Consider the following 23,080-nt stretch of genomic DNA (forward strand, 5'->3'; position numbering starts at 1 on the left):
CAATTATAAATAATTATCACTTCCTTGGATTGAAGCAGAGGAATCTGTGGGATTTTACCTTAAACTAACGGGATAAAACAGGGAGAAATAGTGAAGTGACAGAGAATAGTGAATAGAGAAATAGTGACTTTTTTTCTGATTTGAGCATTATTTTTCATTCTGTCAATATGTGATGACAAATGTACTTTCTTCCCACAAAGCCAAATGAGTACAACAGCATTCCGGACAACGATCAAGCAGCGGAAATGGCCTATGACAGCTTAAAGGTATGAACTGACTCAATTGGGATAGCACTCACAGAGCAATGTGATTGAATGCATTAGTGAAATGGTAAACGGCAATTGAAGCAATTTATTGCACAAACATTTTCCCAATCCCTTATCGTTTTACAGAGACACGAGTTGGAATCTGAAATCAAAAAGCTAAAGAATGAACTCAATGAACTGAGAAAAGCTATAGCAGAGAAGGCAACTATGGACGACCCAACTAATGAGTCAGAAAATACGTACAATATACTTCTCCATCAGCTGAAGGAGGCCAATGAGGAGCTGGAGGTGCGCAAGGAGGAGGTCCTCATGCTCCGAACACAAATAGTCAAAGCTGCTCAGCAGAAGGAGGAGGCCAAAAGCACGGTAATGTTGCTTACTGAAGAACAGCTTGTTCCCCTCTGCTATCGGGTTTCTGAACAGTCCTTTCATAAGCCAGGGTAATTCACCTCGCTCCCATCACTGACATTGACTTTGTCTGTGGAACCTTAGCACCACAATGCCGAGAACTACATTCTGCACTCTGCATACTCTCCTTTGCTCCATCCTATTGTACTTGAGTTTGACATGTGTACTTATGTATTCTATTATCTGATCTGATTGAATAGCATGGGTAGGGAACTGGTTGGCAGACAGGAAGCAAAGAGTAGGGATTAAGGGGCCCTTTTCAGAATGACAGGCAGTAACTGGGGGGGTGCAGCAATATTACAAAATATATATTAACGATTTAGATGAGGAAATTAAATGTAACATCTCCAAGTTTGCGGTTGACACAAAGCTGGGTGGCAGTGTGAGCTGCGAGGAGGATGCTATGAGGCTGCAGGGTGACTTGGTTGAGTGAGTGGGCAGATGCATGGCAGATGCAGTATAATGTGGATAAACGTGAGGTTATCCACTTTGTTGGCAAGAACAGGAAGGCAGATTATTATCTGAATGGTGTCAGATTAGGAAAAGGGGAGGTGCAACGAGACATGGGTATGCTTGTACATCAGTCACAGAAAAGTAAGCATGCAGGTACAGCAGGCAGTGAAGAAAGCTAATGGCAAGTTGGTGTTCATTGCAAGAGAATTTGAGTTTAGGAGCAAGGAGGGCCCTGGTGAGACTGCACCTGGAGTATTGTGTGCAATTTTGAACTAATTTGAGGAAGGTCATTATTTCATTTCGAGGGAGTGTAGCATAGGTTCACCAGGTTAATTCCCGGGATGGCGGGACTGACATCATGATGAAAGAATGAATCGACTGGGCTTGTATTCACTGGAATTTAGAAGGATGAGAGGGGACCTTAGAGAAACATATAACATTCTTAAAGGATTGGACAGGCTAAATGCAGAAAAAATGTTTCCAATGTTGGGGGAGTCCAGAACCACAGTTTAAAAATAAGGGGGAGGCCATTTAGGACTGAGATGAGGAAAAACTATTTCACCCAGAGAGTTGTGAATTTGTGGAATTCTCTGCCATTGAGGGCAATGGAGGCCAATTCACTTGACGTTTTCAAGAGAGAGTGATATATAGCTCTTAGGGCTAACAGAATCAAGGGGTATAGAGAGAAAACAGGAATGGGGTACTGATTTTGGATGATCAGCCATTTTCCTATTGAATAGCGGTTCTGGCCCAAAAGGCCGAATGGCCTAATCCTGCACCTATTTTCTATGTTTCATGCAAAACAAAGCTTTTCACTGCACCTCGATACTCTACGTTGTGGTGAGTGAGAAGAGGACTGAATTGACTTAAGAGATCAGACCAATATTCAACACTGGAGATATTTTGTAGTTTTACTTGATTGCCTTTGGGGGTGTAAATTCAGAAATGTCTTTAGTTTAGTTTATTGTCACGTGTACCATTGTACAGTGAAAAGCTATTGTTGCGTGCTATCCGGTCAGCGGAAAGACAATACATGATTACATTCGAGCCATCCATAGATATCGAGCCAAGTACGGATACATAAAGGGAATAACTAAAATTCCTGCAGTGACCAAAATCTTCGCACGCCAACGGCCTGGCGCATTGCGGAGTATGCAGCGTCGTGACACCGTAGGCAGCGTCTTGACGGCGTACGCAGCGTCTTGACCGCGTACGCCTAGCATGTGGCGTTGCGTGATGACGTCGCCGCCCGACGCCCAAATTCAGTCGGCCCGCCTTCTGCCCAGCTGATTTGATTTATATGCGTAAATGACGTCACACGCGAACATCACGCGATCTCCGCAATCGCATGCAAGTGGGACAGGCTCTTTACTGTCTGCAACTTATGGGTTTAATTGATCTGTACAGGGATTTCTCTGGTATCCCTCCGAACTCATATTTTTGTTGAATTAGAAATTCCATTTGGACATGTCGGTTAAGTAATTTGCTTTTCACATTGCAGGATAACGTGACTGAGAAATATGAGTGGAAAAAAAGTGATGAAAACACAGATAATGATGATGCCATTGAGGCATACAATGGTGTTTGTGAAACAAATAGGTAAGCTTGTTTTACCTACAAATTATCTCCCCAGCATAATATTATTTCCTGTGAAGGCTCATTGTTTTACCCATTTTATGGGCATGTCTCTATAAATCTATACATTTTATCGCAAAATAAATCATTTTTAGGGAATTTATCTAAAGCATGATCTAGCGTGGAATAGATTTATTCTCTACTCACTAGCTTCAGGAATGAATTAAGTCCAAATTGATGGAACAAATGATGATCTGCTTTCCCAATGTTAATTAAAGTGGATCTCAGATCTTGGAACCAGTTCACATTCAATTTTACAAGACATCTCATAACACATAAAAAACCTTATTTACATGTTCACTTCAACCCAGCTCACTGGATAGCAATCAGCGTCATAAATAAATACTGATTTTGTTTTCCTCTTGAACAAACGTATGGCAACTGTAGTACTTCTATTACTACTACCAGTACCTCAAGGGAAATTAGCTAACTGTGCCATCCAAATCAAATATTTTCATTAAACCACTGATGGGGATGGTAAAGGAATTTTTAAATAGTGTTAGAAAAGGTGACTATTCTTGAGAGGAATCTGTTAAATCTAGTAATTTTCTTATTAAAATAATGTAACTAACTGTGACTGCACAGATGAAGAATTACCTGACTTTGTTGAAATGTTCTCTAATTTATAATATCAGCTGTGACAAAAGAAATCTCACCTTTCTGAGTTTGGCTGAATTACAACTTTAGTAGGTGGGTAGTTTGGAGTAATTCTTTGCTGTATTCTGAATCATGAATTACTTGAACTGAAATTGCTTTTGATAAGTATTTAACTTCATGTACTTGATCTCCTCCTTAATAATACTGCATGTACACATACTTGGACAATACATCATCTTGCAAGACAAGTATGGGCATAGGACAGATTAGCACAATGTAACTGTTCTCTAAACTTTATAATAGCTGTTTGAGTGAGACCTGCCATTTGTCTTTCATTGCCTTTAATTTCTGGGGTACTCAGTTATTATACCTCACGTCCAAAATGTCGGTAATTATTCTTACTCGTTGGGTTTGCTCTTTCTGAATGACACTTTTGCTCCTTTCTCTTTCTTTCCGTTCTTGCTTCCTTTCACCTGTCATACACTTGCAGCCAGGCTGAGGACTGGCGTTACCTCAATGAAGATGGAGAACTTGGCCTGGCATATCAAGGCCTGAAGGAAGTTGCCAGGTCAAATCTTTGCTTGCCTTTGTTCTGAATATCTGTAAAACATGTTAAGATTTTTTGTTGTTGTGTGGAACGGCAACTATTGATATTTGCATGGTGTTTTTAAGATAATAAAACATATTTCACAAGAGGATGAGAAAATAGCACTTAAAGTCAGACTATACACAGGAATGTCCAGTAGATAAGCATAGCTTACTGAGGGGAACATTTTAAGATTAGTGTTGCACAAAATATAGTTTGAGACAGATTCCAGAGATAGTGGGAGGCAAGACCACAGGGAGATTTCAAAGCATCACAGCCAACTTTAAATTCAAAGTATTTGCTGGACCAGAACCAATTCAGACCAAAAAACAGAAAGGTGCAGAAGAAAAGAGGCTGGCATGCATTAGGGCATGAGTTTTAAATGTTGACAAGTTTATAAAAAGTGGTAACCTGACTAGGAATACATTAAAGTCTCCATGATTGGCTTAGTAAAGGTATTGATGAGGGTTTCAGCAGAGATTAGATCAGGCAGATACACATTCAGGCAATTGTACAGAAATAACTTGATCTAATAATGTTTTGTCTGTGACTGGGCGATCGTCTTTAGCAATTGGGTCCTTCAATAAAACAAAGGTTAAGGTTCACAATAGTATTGAGCGTGCAATAGTTCATTAAATCTATAATTTGCCAAAGGCTACATTTGTAAGTACAGATCTTTGTGAGGGACTACTTTAGATTCAGTAAAGGAAGAGAACATTATGTTGTGATATAGGTAAAGTACATGTGCAGAATTGGTGTTGGCCAAGATAAACATTGCAAAACAATTATGCATTGATACAATTTGTATTGGGATTTGCGCAAAAACATGTTTGGGCAAGCTACTGCAATTTGAACATTACACGTTGAACAGCTTTTGGAATTTTTTTGGAAAAAGAAATTTGATGAGTATTAGGTGGAATATACCTTTGTGAAACCATTGAATCACAAAGTTTAATGCTTTGAGTAATTATAGAATTTCAAACATCTATTTATTTAGAAAAGTATTATTTGTCGTGCAACCATATTCAAGATGGCTCCTGCAGTATACTTGACCGATCCAAGACAGACTCTGAGCAGCTTCCCTGTTGCCGTCAGTGTCTCTGAAGAGGAAGGGATGGAGTTGTCATTAGTTCTTCCTTCTGATGAATAAGTGTGATCTGAACACATTATTGTTATATTCACAGGGGTATGGTGTATAGTGCAGAAATGTGAGGTCATATTTTTAATTGCATCTCAATTATTTGCTGTCTCTGTAGTCGGTAATGCCCCTGTCCCACTTAGGATAACCTGAACGGAAACCTCTGGAGACTTTGCGCCCCACCCAAAGTTTCCGTGCGGTTCCCGGAGGTTGCAGATGGTTGCTGGAGGTTGCAGGTAGTGGAAGCAGGTAGGGAGACTGACAAAAACCTCCGGGAACCTCCGTGAACCGCACGGAAACCTTGGGCGGGGCGCAAAGTCTCCAGAGGTTTCCGTTCAGGGTTCCTAAGTGGGACAGGGGCATTACTCTAATAGAAAATTGCTGTTTGCCCTATTTACAGCACTGAGCTGATTAAATCATTCAGCCTTACTTTAACATAGGCATAGTTAACCTATATGTTTTGAATTTGCTATAAAATCCTGCGATATGAACAGTAACCATGAGTACTGTCTGTAGTTCAAGAATGCACTGTAATAAAAGACTAATCATTTCATTTTAATGGTATTGGTATTATCTTAAGAACTAAAAAATATGAACCAGCCTACCCCGTTGATATTTTTGTACGATGTTATTGCTCCACAGGCTGCTGGAGGCACAGTTGCAGGCCCAGATCAAGCAACACGAGGAAGAGGTAGAAAGAATGCGGGCACAGATTGAGGCTATAAAAGAGGAGATGGAAAAACAGCAACAGATCCTCACACATACGCTACAGATGTCTCCAGATGCACGCATTGAGTATAACGTACAACAGGAGATCACCCGCCTCACCAATGAGAATCTGGTAAGATTATTATTCTCTACCAATAATTTGAATGACAATGCAGTTGTTATTATTAATAAATTTTCTGGTGACACCAAAATTGGATAGTTGACAGTGAGGAAGGACAACTAAGTTTACAACAGGATCTAGATCAGACGGGAAGTTGGCCCAAGGAATAGCAAATGGACTTCAGCTTTGGGGCTGCACGGTGGTGTAGCGGTAGAGTTGCTGCCTTACAGGGGCAGAGACCTGGATCAAACCTGACTATGGGTGCTGTCTGTACAAAGTTTGTAAATTTTCTCTGTGAACGCGTGAGTTTTCTCCGGATGCTCCAGTTTCCTCCCACTCTCCAACCACCTTTTTGAGGGTTTGTAGGTTAATTGGCTTCAATAAAATTGTAAATTGTCCCTAGTGCATAGGATAGTGTATAGACAATAGACAATAGGTGCAGGAGTAGGGCATTCGGCCCTTCGAGCCAGCACCGCCATTCAATGTGATCATGGCTGATCATCCACAATCAGTGCCCCGTTCCTGCCTTCTCCCCATATCCCCTGACTCTGCTATCTTTAAGAGCCCTATCTAGCTCTCTCTTGAAAGTATCCAAATAACCGGCCTCCACCGCCCTCTGAGGCAGAGAATTCCACAGACTCACCACTCTCTGTGAGAAAAAGTGTTCCCTCGTCTTCGTTCTAAATGGCTTACCCCTTATTCTTAAACTGTGGCCCCTGGTTCTGGACTCCCCCAACATCGGGAACATGTTTCCTGCCTCTAGCGTGTCCAAACCTTTAACAATCTTATATGTTTCAATAAGATACCCTCTCATCCTTCTAAACTCCAGAGTGTACAAGCCCAGCCGCTCCATTCTCTCAGCATATGACAGTCCCGCCATCCCGGGAATTAACCTTGTAAACCTACGCTGCACTCCCTCAATAGCAAGAATGTCCTTCCTCAAATTTGGGGACGGGGTATCACCATGTACGGGGTGGTTGCTGGTCGACATGGACTCAATGGGCCAAAGGGCCTGTATCTTCTGTACCTTCTGCCTGACCAGTGGGAGGGGTAGCTGACTTGATCTTTGAATGCTACGACACATTCCGTCTCACTATCACCTCCTCATGATCCCGTAATTTTTCCCTTTTGTCAGGCTGTCTGTCTGTTATCTGTTTGTGGATGAGCAGAAGTAGGGAATTATGATGATTTTGTCTGTCATAAACTCCATTTCCTAACGACTATCTAGACCTGCACCAGACAATATGTATTTGCCCATGAGGTGATGAATGATATAAGTACATTAGATTAGATTAGATTAGATTAGATAGCCTTTATTGTCATTCAGACCGAAGTCTGAACGAAATTGAAGCAGTCATACATACAATACAATACAATAAAAAACAACAATAAACGCATATTAACATCCACCACAGTGAGTCCACCCAACATCTCCTCACTGTGATGGAGGCAAAAGTCTTAGGTCTCCAGTCTCTTCCCTCCTCTTCTCCTTCTGCGCTGAGGCGATACCCCCCGGGCGATGTTAAAACCTGTCCCGCGGCTCAACACCGCGGCCCGGGGTGGTCGAAGCTGCCGCTCACCAGTCCTGCTGACGCAGCCGCTGGCCCGCGGCTGAATCCCGGACTCAGGCCACCGCCGCCAGAACACCGTGCAAGCCACCGGAGCATCGTTCCAGCCCCGAGCCGGATCGCCCTCACGTGAGTGCCGTTACAATCTCAGCCTCGGGCTGGGCCGCCCCGACTGGGCACCGCTCCTCCCTCGGGCTGGGCCGCCCCGACCGGGCACCGCTCCTTCCTCGGGCTGGGCCGCCCCGACTGGGCACCGCTCCTCCCTCGGGCTGGGCCGCCCCGACCGGGCACCGCTCCTCCCTCGGGCTGGGCCGCCCCGACCGGTCAAACCGCTCCTCCCTCGGGCTGGGCCCGCCCCGACCGGTGCACCGCTCCTCCTCGGGCTGGGCCGGCCCCCGACTGTGGCTGCCGCTCCTCCCTCGGGCTGGGCCGCCCCGAACTTGGCGCCGATCCTCCCTCGGGCTGGTGCCGCCCCCGACCGGAGCAGCCGCTCATCCCTCGGCTTGGCCGCCCCGACTGGGCGCGCGCTTTCTCTCCTCTGGCTTGGCCTCCCGACCGGTCGCCGCTCCTCCATCGGGCTGGGAACGCCGTACCTCACGAGCTCGCCACTCCGACGGGAGCACCGTTCCTTCCTCGGGCCAGGCCGCCCTCACGGTAGCGTCACAGCCCCTCACGGAAGCCTTGTTCCAGCCCCGAGCCGGGCCGTCCTCACGGGAGCGAGCTCAGTGCGAGTCCTGGCGGGCTCTGCCTCCTGAGCCTCGAGGTCGCCTCAAGGCTCAGGAGGCAGAGAAGGGGAATACGACATAAAAGTCGCATTCCCCCGCAGGGAGAGACAGCAAGCCCCGTTTCAACCCCCCCCCCCCCCCCAAACACAAACTAAAAACCAAAACTAGACTAACCAAAACGAAAATAAACAACCCAAAAAACACAAAACAAACAGGACTGCCGGAGAGCCGCTGCAGCCAGAGCCGCGCCGCCACCATCATTACAAAACTGACTGTTTCAATCTCCATAATGATGGAGTCCTCCACCTCTTTGGCCCAATGGCTAGTTAATCTCTCATCCTTGCATTTATCCTTTCTTGTTTGTCTGAGTGTATTATTGTCAATAGCACAGAGGTACAGTGAACAACTTTGTTTTGCATGCTATTCAATCGCTTCACATAATACTAAACACAAAACATAAGTCAAACTCAAGTGTAACAGATAGAGCAAATGGGGAAGATGCAGAATATAGTTCTCAGCATTGTAGCGCATCAGTTCCAGAGAACAGAATAAACTGGTGCATATATGTTTTTTGCCAGAAAGGGAAAACCCCCAAATTATTTAATAAAAGATTTAAATGTACAGAAAATATTTCCTTTTTCTCCATCTCTAACCCTCATTTTTGCCTTATATTCCCCATATCTGTTGGGATCCTGTAGGACATTTATTTAACCCGGAAAATGATCAATGTCCACGAAGATTTGTTATATGTCCATGTTTTTCAAGGTCCCGACCCTAATCGTCACCGATCCATGTTCTCTCGAGATGCTGGTAGACTCGCTGAGTTACTTCAGCACTTTGTCTTCTTTTGCAGTATACCCTGTGCAGTACATTCAATTTAGTGAATAGGAAATCCTATTACCTCCAAATTGTTTTATTTTCTGTTCAAGGATCTGAAAGAGCTGGTGGAGAAACAGGAAAAGAATGAGAAGAAACTAAAGAAGCAACTCAAGATTCACATGAAAAAGGTTCAAGAGCTTGAAGGTATAACTGGAATTAGGAAGTTGCTGGGTAGATTTAACCTAGGTGATCCACTTGGGGAAAACTTGAGTATTCTACCTCATTTTTTCAATTGGTCAGTGAATGTATCTATCTGAAGAATATATCTACCTGAATGTAGAGGAGTGATTTTCTGTTCTCGTGAATTCAGATTTATATCAATATTTTTGCATTTTGACATTATGTTGCATTATGTATCGTTTCCTCTCTTATCCTCACAGAAGCAGGAATACATTTTACATATTTTTGTTGTAAATACACATTTATTTGGGGCTGCACAGTTGTTGCCTTACAGCGCCAGAGGCCCGGGTTTGATCCTGACCATGGACCCAGTCTGTACATAGTTTGTACATTCTCACTGTGAACTGTGGGTTTTCTCCGGGTGATCCGATTCCCTCCCACACTCCAAAGACGTGCAAGTTTGTAGGTTAATTGGCTTCTGTAAATTGTAAATTGTCCCCAGTGTGTAGGATAGCGCGAGTGTCCGGTGGTGATCGTTGGTTGGCGCGGACATGTTGGGCCGAAGGGCCCGTTTCCACACTGTATTCCCAACATTCTAATTTATTTTCTAACATTTTTTAAACTGTTAAGCTTTTTAATTGTTTTTCTTTTGAGTTCTTCAACTTAATGTGGTGTCTGAATGTTATCAGCCCGGAGCACTGTACCGAAGGAACCAAGACGAGAACAACTAACCAGACAAGTCACTGTGCAACGGAAGGAGAAAGAGTTCCAGGGAATGTTGGAATATATTAAGGAGGATGAAACTCTACTTATTCGCAACCTCATCACGGGTATGTTATTAAAATGGAAGACCTTTGACTTGGTAAAGATGCCGAGAATAAGCCTGGGCATATGGGTTAGCAGGTTCCTGGGATGTCAGGACTTTCATATGAAGAAAGGCTCGATAGACTCGGCTTGTACTCGCTAGAATTTAGAAGATTGAGAAACTTACAAAATTCTTAAGGGGTTGGACAGGCTAGATGCAGGAAGATCGTTCCCGATTTTGGGGAAGTCCAGAACAAGGGGTCCAAGTTTAAGGATAAAGGGGAAATCATTTAGGACTGAGATGAGAAAAATATTTTTTACACAGAGAGTGGTGAATCTCTGGAATTCTCTGCCACAGAAGGTAGTTGAGGCCAGTTCATTGGCTATATTTAAGAGGGAGTTAGTTGTAGCCCTTGTGGTTAAAGGGATCAGGGGGTATGGAGAGAAAGCAGTTACAAGATACTGAGTTGGATGATCAGCCATGATCATATTGAATGGTGGTGCAGGCTCGAAGGGCCGAATGGCCTACTCCTGCACCTATTTTCTATGTTCTGAATGAGACTCTGTAAGAAGTCCCAAGAGGTGCTTTGGTGAACAATTCTAAGCAGGAAGAGTACAATGCAAAAAGTTCTGCCGAGGGGGCTGTAGTATATGAATCAATGCTGATACTTACTGGATTCCCTGCTGTAAAATTAAATTCTTTTTTCAACATTTTATTATCGGCAAAGAATGTAATGACTGAGGAAAGGATGGATTTCACTAGTAACTTCACCGCAGTTAAAAAGTGGGTTGTCACCAAACTCAAGGATGATTAGAGGTTTGAATCTAGAAGTTGGTCTTGTTCGTGATCTGCATGATGTGGGTTTTGGATTATGTCCAGTCATATTACACAGTTCCTGACAATTTTTTTACACAGAGACTGGTAGGTGCCTGAAGCACACTGCCAGATGTGGTGGCGGAAGCAGATACGATATTGGCATTTAAGAGGCATTTCGATAGGCACATGAATATATAGGGGGTGGAGAGATATGGATCACGTTCATGCAGATGAAATTAGTTGAACCTGGCTTCATGTTCAGTATGGACATTGTGGGCTGAAAGGCCTGTTCCTGTGCAGTACAGCACTATATTCTATATGGTATGATCAACTCAATTATGCTGTTCAAGAAAGTAAGGTGAAAAAAAAATCTATGATATAGATGAGCAGAGGGCATGGGTTTAAGATGGGAGGGGCAAGATTTAAGTGCCATGAAGGATGTGAAGGCTTTGGAGAGGGTACAGAAGAGGTTTACCAGAAAACTGCCTGGATTAGAGGGAATTAATAATAATAATAATAATAATAATAATAATAATAATAATAATAATAATAATAATAATAATAATAATAATAATAATACACTTTATTGTCATTGTAAATACATACAATGAAATTTCAGGCGCACTGACCGAGCAGACCTCCAACGTATCAGATAAATAATAACGAATAACAAAAACGGCAAGAAAACGTCAAGACAAGTCATAATGTGCAATATTTCACAGTACAGTGTTGTGGCGGTACAAAATATTGGCTGTGGGGGCTGTGTGTTCAGTGCAGAGTTCAGAGTGGTGATGGCGGTGGCGGTGGGGTAGAAACTGTTTGTTAATCTTGTGGTGTGTGATTAGCTATCAGGTTGGACAAACTTGTATTTATCCCCCTGGAACATCCGTTATGGGGAGATCTGTTAGAGATACAACAAAATTATGAGGGCCATAGATAGGTGAGAATTATTCTCCCAGAGTGGAAATGTAAAAGAATAGAGGTCGTAGTTTTAAGGTCAGAGGAGCAAAGTTTGAAGGAGATGTGTGGAACAAGAGAGTGGTTGATGCCTAGAACATCAGAATCAGCATAAAATGTTATTGGCCAAGTATGTATACGTACAAGGAATTTGACTTGGTATTTTGCCCGCACATGGTAAAAACACAATGTATAGCAGACAATTAAAATAAAACATAATTTAAACATGTGAAAATAAAGTACCAGAGTAAAAAGAGGCTACAGACTTTTGGCTGTTGAGTAGAGCTACTGCCCGTGGGAAGAAGCTGTTTTTATGTCTGGCTGTGGCCAGTGGTGGTGGTGGAGGCTGATATGCTTGAGGCATTTAAGAGGCGTTTCGCTAGGCACATAGATATGCAGGGATTAGAGGGATATGGATCACATGCAGGCAGAAGAGATTAGTTTTACTTAATATCATGTTCAGCATGGACATTGTGGGTGATGGGCCTGTTCCTGAGCTGTCCAGTTCTATATTTGATGTTAAGTGCAATGTGAGGAAGACTGACACAAAAGCTGTTCCATATCGCACAAAAAGTCAAAAATAGCTTCGACACATGTGAGTTCCCATTGCTACGCTTTAACTTGGACAAAGAAAATGAGTGGAGTTGAAAGAAAAGTCGTTCATTGTGAAATGTATTTAGCCAGGTGAACGAGTATGTTGGTGGAGTTCACTGATTGTGTCTCTGTTCAAGGAGGAAGCAGAGAACCTTCAGTCCCTCCTCTGGGACATGTGGTAGGTCCGTGGTAAAGACGAGCCTGTTGGGACCAGAGAATTGTAAACTGTCCATGTGGTAGAAGGCAAATGAAATATCATGGATGTAGGTGGGAATGGACTGGACCTGAGGGGAAGGAATTAAACCATCGTAGGAATAGATATTTTGATGAGGCATGAGTAGGCTGAAACAATATGTTTGCCCACACACTCCTGTTTTAGGTTGTGGGACAGAAGGTAGAAGTGGGCTGCACTGGGCTGAAAGCTGTGAAAAGAAGGATTTCCAGTATTTTCTGGATTTAGTTTTATCTGGAGTTACCAAAATGAACAAATTAATTCTTCCCAGATTTACTCCCAGTAGACTTCTTGTTCGATTGCTGATTGAAATGTGTTTGTTGTCTTCCACTCATTTATAGACCTGAAGCCCCAAGCAGTCTCTGCCACAGTGCCAGGCCTACCAGCATACATCCTCTTCATGTGCCTTAGACATGCAGATTATATAAATGATGACCAGAAGGTCCACTCGCTTCTCACTGGGACTATCAATGGCGTTAAAAAAGTATTAAAGGTAAAAGATTGACTTCTTCAAATCCAATCTCTAACTATTTTGAGAGTTATGCCACTGTTATACAGGAATCTGATTATTTAACAAAATACTTTCAAAATTGTTTGGACCTTGATACGTTTGTGTAAAATAATAAAATTCAGCTTTACAGTACTTATCATTTCCTAATAGTCCTTGGCCACCCACTCAAATAATGTTCTGTTGAATGTGAATAAGCTGGAGATGACTTGTGAGTTGAGGAACATTCCAGTCTGTATTATTCCCTTTGTCACAGGGATGATTTCTCGTGGGAGTCTAGATAATTAGTGAGGCAGAAACCTTGGTTTATTTTTATTTCCTTTCTGCTGCAAACTGACACAGAGGCCAGTTTGTTCATAGCTCCCGTCCCAGCTCAAATCAGCGAATTCAGCGCATACTCTAAAATGGAATATGTGAACTTGCTGATCTTGGTATCATAATGAATTAAGATGGAACCAAAAATCATTAGCATTTCGCTATTAAAATATCCAATAAACTAGAGGTTTTCACTATGTTTTTAAGAGAGAGTTAGATAAAGCTCTTTGGGCTAACGGAATCAAGGGATATGGGGAGAAAGCAGGAACGGGGTACTGATTTTGGATTATCAGCCATGACCATATGGATTGGTGGTGCTGGCTCGAAGGGCCAAATGGCTTATTACTGCACCTATTTTCTATGTTTCAATGTTTATTGAGCTACTCTGATGTTTAAAGTTGTTTTTTTTTCCTTTTGCAGAAACACAATGATGACTTTGAAATAACATCATTTTGGCTATCCAATAGTTGTCGCCTTTTGCATTGTTTAAAACAATACAGTGGAGATGAGGTAAATCTGGTTTATCATTTCCATTTAACAAATTACTTCATTCTAAAAATAAGACAGTGCTGGGTTTATTAAAATATAGAATATCATTGTTCGAGAAAGCAGGACATTACTTTCTCAAAAGCACTGCTCACGTTCAGCAAGACTTTCTCCAGTTATCCTACGTAATGTTCCATGACTGATTTTGAGTAACATACCTCATCTGAATGTAACAATATATTTTTTTCTTCACACCTTCCAATATTATCTGTTATTATCCGTGAGTTTTTCTGCAGATCTTTTCCCAGGGTTGAATTGTCAAAGACTAGAGGGCAGAGGTTTAAGCAAGGTGAGAGGAGTAAATTTGAAAGAAGATTTGAGGAGCAAGGTTTTCACAAAGTGATGGGTGCCTGGAATGTCCTGCCAGTAGTGGTGGTTGAAGCACGTACTATAGTGGCATTTAAGAGGCTTTTAGATAAGCACACTAGGGAATGGAGGGATATGGATTGTGTGCAGGTAGATTTTAGTTTAGTTTAGAGATACAGCACGGAAACAGGCCCTTTGGCCCACCGGGTCTGCGCTGACCGGCGATGCGCGCATATTAATACTATCCTACACAAACCAGGGACAATTTTTACATTTACCAAGCCAATTAGCCTACATGCCTGTACGTCTTTAGAGTGATGAGATTATATTAATTTAGCTTCATGTTTGGCATGGACGTTGTGGGCCAAGGGACCTGTTCCTGTGTTGTACTGGTCTATACTCTATGCTTGGGTATCCTCCCAAATTCCAAAGGTGAGTTAATTTGCAGTTAATTAACCTGAGTGTGGGTGAGTGATAGGAAAACACTCCTACTTATTGCTGTTAACTGTAAATCTTCATGATTCAACTGATGACAAATATCACAGCTTTTTGAAATGTTGGGGTAATTTTTCTACTGAATTTCTGGAGACACCTAAACAATGACATTTTGTGGAATGCAATCATAGAGTAATACATGGAAATAAGCAATGAGCCCATCATGTCAGAAGAACCCTCGAGTTAGCTATTTATTAATGTACTGACAAATGTTTCCACTGTTATTTTTTGGGGACATTGTTTACAAGATAATGGAGTTGGCCATTTAAAACTGAGTTCATGGGAATTTCTTCCTTCTCACAAAGGGTGGTGAAATATTAGAATTCTCTACCTGACGGGGTTGTTGAGCCAGGATTACAGGGGGTATTTAAGCTGGAACTGGGTACTTTTTTGAAATATCAGGGAAATGAGGGCCATGTGAAATTAGCATAGGAGAGGAGTTAAGACCTGGAGCAGAGCAGCCATGATCATATTAATAGGCAAGGCAGGGATGAGGGGCCAGATGGCCTACTCCTATTCGCTTGTATTCTTGTGTCTGACACGTCCATAAATAATTACTCCATATTACTAGCAGACTTTATCACTAAAGCATCTGTAAAGTTGTTTTTTTCTCTTGTGCGCCTTCTCGATTCCTTCAGGATTTCACGAAGCAGAATAACACACGGCAGAATGAACATAGCCTGAAGAACTTTGACCTCACAGAGTACCGCCAAGTTCTAAGTGACCTCTCTATTCAGATATATCAGCAATTGGTCAAGGTTGCAGAAGGTCTTCTTCAGCCAATGATAGGTAAGTCTACCAAGGGACTGTAGATACTGGTTTAAACCGAAGAGAGACAAAAAATGCTAGAGTAACTCAGTGGGACAGGCGGCATCTCTGGAGAAAAGGAATGGGTGACGTTTCGGGTTGAGGCCCTTCTTCAGACTGAAAGTCACGGGAAAGGGAAACGAGAAATATAGACATTGATGTAGAGAGATATAGAACAAATGAATGAACGATATACAAAAAAAGTAACCATGATAAAGGAAACAGGCCAATGTTAACTGTTTTCTAGGTGAGAACGAAAAGGTAAATCTTGCCATTATGATTTTTTTACTAAGTTTAACCACACTCATAAACCATCATACCTTCCCCATTCTCATCTCCCAGTAATCCAAACCTTTTAGGTATAAGGTGGCTGAAGTTGTTGAGCAGTATTGCATGTGAAGTTAGTTGACTCCACGTGCACTCTGAATGGAATCAGCAACTTTCTTAATCTGTATCACATTGTACCACACTAACATACACCTTGTGTGAGAGAGAGTGTTATTCCCAAGAATACTTAATGCAAGCAACATCCAGGTGTTCCTTAGTTATATCAGCTTTGAAGAAAATTAAACTATCTGCCCCACCTTGGTGAAGAACATGTTTAGTCGCTGCTTGAACAGCAATAATGAACCTAAACCAAAGACTAAGGAGATCGCAGATGTTGGAATCTGAAACAACAAATAGAATGCTGGAAGAACTCAGCGGGTCAAGCAACATCAATGGAGGCAAAAGGTATTTCTGTGCCTCAACAAATGCTGCTTGACGCATAGTTCCTCAGCATTCTGTTTGTCGTTCCCGATTCAAGCATCTGCAGTCTCTTGTGTCTACTTAGATAAAAACTGCTGCTTCTGCAAAAACATTCTAATTTGAGGATTTAATTGGCAAGGTCCTTCATTGCTTCAGCTGAGGAATTCAATGCCTCAGATGAGAAATTCGTTTTGATCTTTGGGGAAACATTTTGTGCAAAGGGAGGACTTTTTTAAATGACATCTGTCTTTAAAATGTAAATCTGAAACACCTCATTATTCAATCAATCAATCAGTTTTATTCATGCAAGTGAAATGAATTTGCCAGCAGCGGTACAATGGAAAAAACAAAACAAAAATACAATAAAAATTTAGCACAAACATCCACCACAGCATTCATCACTGTGGTGGAAGGCACAAAATTTGGCCAGTCCTCCTCCATTTTCCCCCGTGGTCGGGACCTCAATTATTGTAATACATTCTGCAAGCAGTTGGGTTTACAACATACAATGTGGTGCAAATGTTTTTTGTTTCCTACATCGGCAGAGCTGTGATAACTTACATTGAGTTACTTTTATTTTTACTTTGGTGTAAAGTGTCAGCCATGTTGGAGAATGAGAGCATCCAGGGTCTGTCGAGTGTGAAACCCATGGGCTACAGGAAACGTTCTTCAAGCCGGCTAGATGGAGACGACAGCTACAGTCTAGAGGCCTTGTTGCGCCAGCTTAACATATTAAACAACACCATGTGTGAACATGGACTGGATCCTGAGATTATCCAACAGGTCTTTCGGCAGCTCTTCTATGTCATCAATGCTGTAACACTTAACAACCTGCTGCTGAGAAAGGACGTGTGCTCGTGGAGTACAGGAATGCAAATCAGGTATGATTGGTGCAGCTCAACCCACTCCAATGCCAGGGCTCTGCAGAATTGTTCACTCCCACCCCATGACATTTGAGGATTAGTACCATTCCTCTTAGTACTCATAGAAACATAGAAATTAGGTGCAGGAGTAGGCCATTTGGCCCTTCGAGCCTGCACCGCCATTCAATATGATCATGGCTGATCCACTCAGTATCGTCCCCCCCAGTACTCCTGTGCAGGAATGTCTCTGCCTCACTTGAACATTCCTGGTCATTTTGATCGAACTGGCTGATGGTGTTGGATACCTTCTCCACTTAGGTAGTTTTCTCCAAGTGCTATCTCATAAAAGGGGTACATGTGGTTAAAAGCCATTGTTCTCTAGTAAAAAATCTCTGATGTGGGTGTGAGGAATATTTGTTTTTATTGTGTCATGAGTCGGACTGCCATGTGGAGAGAGGAAAGGGTAAGAAATCACGGAGGAAAAGAAGAGACATTTAATGGGATCTTTCCAACAAATTAGCTGCAGCTGTTGCTTTTCTGACTGCTATATTTGTTTTAATAGGTACAACATCAGCCAGCTAGAAGAGTGGTTGCGGGGGAAAAATTTAAAACAAAGTGGGGCTGTGAAGACAATGGAGCCTCTAATTCAAGCTGCACAACTTCTCCAAGTGAAGAAGAAAACCACTGATGATGCTGCAGCCATCTGTTTAATGTGTAAAGCTCTATCCACACAACAGGTGAGTGGACTTTAACTATTGGAGTCTTGAACCATGTATGTGGGTCCAGGCAGAACCATGTGGGTCCAGCCATGAGCCAATTCAAGAACTCTTAAGTGTCAGATGTGTTAAATTAAATTTCTTTATTTATATAGCACATTTTTAGTCAACTTGCATTGACCCCAAAGTGCTTCACATCATTACATTCACACACACAGGCAAAGGTGGGTGAAGTGTCTTGCCCAAGGACACACACAGGCAAAGGAGGGTGAAGTGCCTTGCCCAAGGACACAACGACAGTATGCACTCCAAGCAGGATTCGAACCAGCTACCTTCCGGTTGCCAGCCGAACACTTAGCCCATTGTGCCATCTGTTGTGCCTGTTGATGTCCTACACTGACTATTAACCTCCAGAGCTCCCAACAATTGCACCATTAATAGTGAGAAGTGCTAAACTGCTTTGATGAAAATAATGTTCTGGAAAAGGACACCCATAAAGTTAGTGGGTATGTTAACACTGATCTTCTGGAAACACATAGATTCTGGAATAGTTCCTGTAGATTGGCAGATAAAATGTATAACATCATTATTCAAGAAAAGGAAGAAGAAACAAAAGCGGACCAGTTAGCTCGATGAAGGCATTTGATGATGTGCGTAGCAAGGACAAAAAGAGTCTGTCTGGGTTTTCAAAGTCATGTGATGCAACGCAATGTGATACAAACACTTGGGATTGGAAGTAATACTTTAACTTTTAACTTTAACTTTAATTGTCATACAGGTATACACATAGACACAGTGCACAATGAACGAAATTTCGTTGCATTGACTCTTCAAGTAGCAGCAGAATATAACATTTATATCAGGCGATCAGTAAAAGTGCTTAGTGTGTCCATAAAAAGTACTTCATGTGCATAGTTCTGTAAAATAGATATGTAGGAAAGTTTTTAAAAGTGGCAATGTATAAGAAAGTTCTAGCCTCGGTTTGATTGTGAGTTCAATAGTCTTATGGCCTGGGGGATGAAGCTGTTGCAGAACCTGGTTGTCCCGCTCTTCATGCTGCGGTACCTCCTCCCAGAGTTCAGCAGTGTAAACAGTCCACATTGTGGGTGTGTGGGGGCTCTGGTAATGCCCTTAGCTCTTGTCAGGCAGCGTTTGTAACCAATGTCCATGATGGAAGGAAGAGAAGTCCCAATGATTTTTTCCGCTGTCCTCACCACTCTCTGAAGGCACTTCCAGTCCGCAGCTGTACAGCCACCGCACCACGTAGAGATGCAGCTGGTCATGACTGATTCAATGGTGCTTCTGTAGAATGTGGTGAGGATGGGAGGGTGGAGGTGTGATCTTCTCATCCTGCGGAGGAAGTACAAACGCTGCTGTGCCCGTTTTACCAGAGATGTGATGTTTGTAGTCCAAGTTAAGGTATCCGTTATATGCACTCCCAGGAACTTGATGCTTTTCACCTGCTCCACTGCTAAGTTGTTGATGCACAGCGGAGTGTGACTGGGCTGATTTTTCTTTCTGAAGTCGACGACAATCTCCATGGTTTTGTCATTGGGTTGACTAAAGGATAAGACAGTGTAGGAATTAATGAGTATCTTTCAGTTTGCCAGCCATTACAAATGTCAGTCATGGAATGCCAGATATCTAATGTTGCTAACATACAAGAGTAAATGGCTAAGTGAGCAACAAGAAGGGAAAGGAAATACAGAAATACAGAAGTGAATGGACAACACAGTAGCATGCAGACTTAAAAGTGGGGAAATGAGAGACTATGCACCTTGTTAGGAAGAGTAGAAAAAAACCATAGTTGAGAACATACAGTGGCTTGCAAAAGTATTCTCTAGGTATTAGCTAGTATTAGCTAGGAGGATGTCATTAAAAACCCTTAGCTCGCCTTTTAACTGGAACTCGAAAGAGGGAGCACATAACGCCAATTCTGGCCTCCCTCCACTGGCTCCCGGTGTACTTTCGAGTTCATTTTAAGACTCTTTTATTTGTTTTTAAATCTTTAAATGGCCTCGCCCCGCCTTACCTCTCTGAGCTGCTTCATCCCTACGCTCCTGCCCGGTGCCTCAGGTCAGCTGATCAGCTGCTCCTGGAGGTACCGAGGTCTAAGCGGAAGCTCAGAGGGGATAGAGCCTTCTCTGTTGCTGCTCCGGCGTTATGGAACACTCTGCCGTTGCACATCAGACAGGCCCCCTCACTGTCCATCTTCAAAACCAATCTTAAAACCCATTTCTATTCCTTGGCTTTTGACCCTGCATGAGACTTTGCTCCTGTTTTAGTGTTTTTAATGTTTTTTATTGTTTTTACTCTCTCTTTTAATGTTTTTATTGTCGTGTAATAATTCTTTGTCCATGATTAGTCATGTACAGCACTTTGTTGCAACAGTGGTTGTTTTTAAAGTGCTCTATAAATAAAGTTATTATTATTATTATTATTATTATTCATACCCCTTGAACTTTTCCACATTTTGTCACGTTACAACCACAAACGTAAATGTATTTTATTGGGATTTTATGTGATAGACCAACACAAAGTGGCGCATAATTGTGAAGTAGAAGGAAAATGATACATGGTTTTCAAATTTTTTTACAAATAAAAAACTGAAAAGTGTGGCGTGCAAAAGTATTCAGCCCCCTTTACTCTGATACCCCTAAATAAAATCCAGTGCAACCAATTGCCTTCAGAAGTCACCTAATTAGTAAATAGAGTCCACTTGTGTGTAATCTAATCGCAGTATAAATACAGCTGTTCTGTGAAGGCCTCAGAGGTTTGTTAGAGAACATTAGTGAACAAACAGCATCATGAAGCCCAAGGAACACACCAGACAGGTCAGGGATAAAGTTGTGGAGAAGTTTAAAGCAGGGTTAGGTTATAAAAAAATATCCCAAGCTTTGAACATCTCACGGAGCACTGTTCAATCCATCATCTGATAATGGAAAGAGTATGGCACAACTGCAAACCTACCAAGACATGGTCGTTCACCTAAACTGACAGGCCGGGCAAGGAGAGCATTGATCAGAGAAGCAGCCAAGAGGCGCATGGTAACTTTGGAGGAGCTGTAGAGATCCACAGCTCAGGTGGGAGAATCTGTCCACAGGACAACTATTAGTTGTGCACTCCACAAATCGGGCCTTTATGGAAGAAGGCGAGAAGAAAGCCATTGTTGAAAAAAAGCCATAAGAAGTCCCGTTTGCAATTTGCCATAAGCCATGTGGGGGACACAGCAAACATGTGGAGGAAGGTGCTCTGGTCAGATGAGACCAAAATTGAAGTTTTTGGCCTAAATGCAAAACGCTATGTGTGGCGGAAAACTAACACTGCACATCACCCTGAACACACCAACCCCACTGTGAAACATGGTGGTGGCAGCATCATGCTGTGGGGATGCTTTTCTTCAGCAGGGACAGGGAAGCTGGTCAGAGTTGATGGGAAGATGGATGGAGCCAAATACAGGGCAATCTTGGAAGAAAACCTGTTAGAGTCTGCAAAAGGCTTGAGACTGGGGCAGAGGTTCACCTTCCAGCAGGACAACGACCCTAAACATACAGCCAGAGCTACAATGGAATGGTTTAGATCAAAGCATATTCATGTGTTAGAATGGCCCAGTCAAAGTCCAGACCTAAATCCAATTGAGAATCTCTGGCAAGACTTGAAAATTGCTGTTCACAGACGCTCTCCATCCAATCTGACTGAGCTTGAGCTATTTTGCAAAGAAGAATGGGCAAAAATTTCAGTCTCTAGATGTGCAAAGCTGGTAGAGACATACCCCAAAAGACTTGCAGCTGTAATTGCAGCGAAAGGTGGTTCTACAAAGTATTGACTCAGGGGGGCTGAATATTTTTGCACGCCACACTTTTAAGTTTTTTATTTGTAAAAAGATTTGAAAACCATGTATCATTTTCCTTCCACTTCACAATTATGCACCACTTTGTGTTGGTCTATCACATAAAATCCCAATACATTTACATTTGTGGTTGTAACGTGACAAAATGTGGAAAAGTTCAAGGGGTATGAATACTTTTGCAAACCACTGTACTTCAAATTTTGGGAAGTTTATAAAGGGTTGGTGCACAGATGGATATGGGTGGCTGTTATTTGGTCTCCTTAGCCTCGTACCTGTGCTACATGAGTTATTTGATCTTCAGACCTAGAATGTATCATGATTATCTGATCATTGTGTATTCAATTCTAAATTTTTATTGTTCTTTACCCACACCAGATCGTCAAAATTTTGAACCTGTACACACCAGTAAATGAGTTTGAAGAACGTGTAACCGTATCATTCATTAGACATATTCAGGTAAGCATTTTGTGAAACAGTATTGCATATGCCCTACTTTCTGAGAGAGATGACTGCTGATGTCTTGGGAATGAAATGGCGTAATATTGTCAAGATTATATTTATATAGTGCAGTTTTTTTCCATTAACACACATTCATGATTTGTTGTTTATAAAATAACAAACTAACTTGCAATTGTGTTAATAGCATATATTAAAAATGATTATATGAAACATTTTTTACATTTTGTTTGCAAGTATTTGCCAATATTAGACCTTTCCACAAATAACAAATTCTGCATAGAGAAGGTTTCCACTAGTGGAAGAGTCTAGGACCAGAGGTCATAGCCTCAGACGCTCCTTAAGGAAGGAGATGAGGACGAATTTCTTTAGTCAGAGGGTGGTGAATCCGGAATTCATTGCCACGGAAGGTTGTGGAGGCCAAGTCAATGGATATTTTTAAGGCAGAGATAGATTCTTGATTGGTACGGGTGTCGGGTTATGGGGAGAAGGCAGGAGAATTGGGTTCAGAGGGAGAGATAGATCAGCCATGATTGAATGGCAGAGTAGACTTGATGGGCCGAATGGCCTAATTCTGTTCCTATCACTTATGAACTTATGAACACTTTTGTTCAAACTCTGTAGAAGTGGTTGTTCCACTTTCCTATTAAATAATAAAATATAGTTGCACAAAAACACGTGTAAGCAAAATAAACTTCCCTTTTATTGAAACCAAAAAATTTCCACGTGTTAAAAATGCCAGATTCAGATTAGTTTACTGTCATATGTACCCAAAGATAATGAAATTCCTAGTTTGCATGAAGCTCAAAGAATAAACAATAAATTTGATTTAATGCATGATTTTAGGTGTCAGAGATTATGGG

The 23,080-nt window shown here is 42.0% G+C and overlaps 1 protein-coding gene across 1 annotated transcript in view; it reads left to right on the forward strand.

The window, feature by feature from the left end:
• myo5b (myosin VB) overlaps positions 1-23,080 on the forward strand; it is a 229,768-nt gene that overhangs the window by 200,488 nt on the left and 6,200 nt on the right. The window contains exons 28-39 of the mRNA XM_033033539.1: positions 201-266; positions 393-632; positions 2,629-2,726; positions 5,726-5,924; positions 9,135-9,228; positions 9,894-10,034; positions 12,950-13,101; positions 13,852-13,941; positions 15,417-15,567; positions 16,928-17,213; positions 17,758-17,932; positions 22,137-22,217. Of these exons, the coding sequence (XP_032889430.1) occupies positions 201-266; positions 393-632; positions 2,629-2,726; positions 5,726-5,924; positions 9,135-9,228; positions 9,894-10,034; positions 12,950-13,101; positions 13,852-13,941; positions 15,417-15,567; positions 16,928-17,213; positions 17,758-17,932; positions 22,137-22,217 (1,773 nt within the window). The remainder of the gene's footprint in view (positions 1-200; positions 267-392; positions 633-2,628; positions 2,727-5,725; positions 5,925-9,134; positions 9,229-9,893; positions 10,035-12,949; positions 13,102-13,851; positions 13,942-15,416; positions 15,568-16,927; positions 17,214-17,757; positions 17,933-22,136; positions 22,218-23,080) is intronic.

The sequence above is a fragment of the Amblyraja radiata genome, chromosome 1, assembly GCF_010909765.2.
Source record: "Amblyraja radiata isolate CabotCenter1 chromosome 1, sAmbRad1.1.pri, whole genome shotgun sequence".
Taxonomy (NCBI): Eukaryota; Metazoa; Chordata; class Chondrichthyes; order Rajiformes; family Rajidae; genus Amblyraja; species Amblyraja radiata.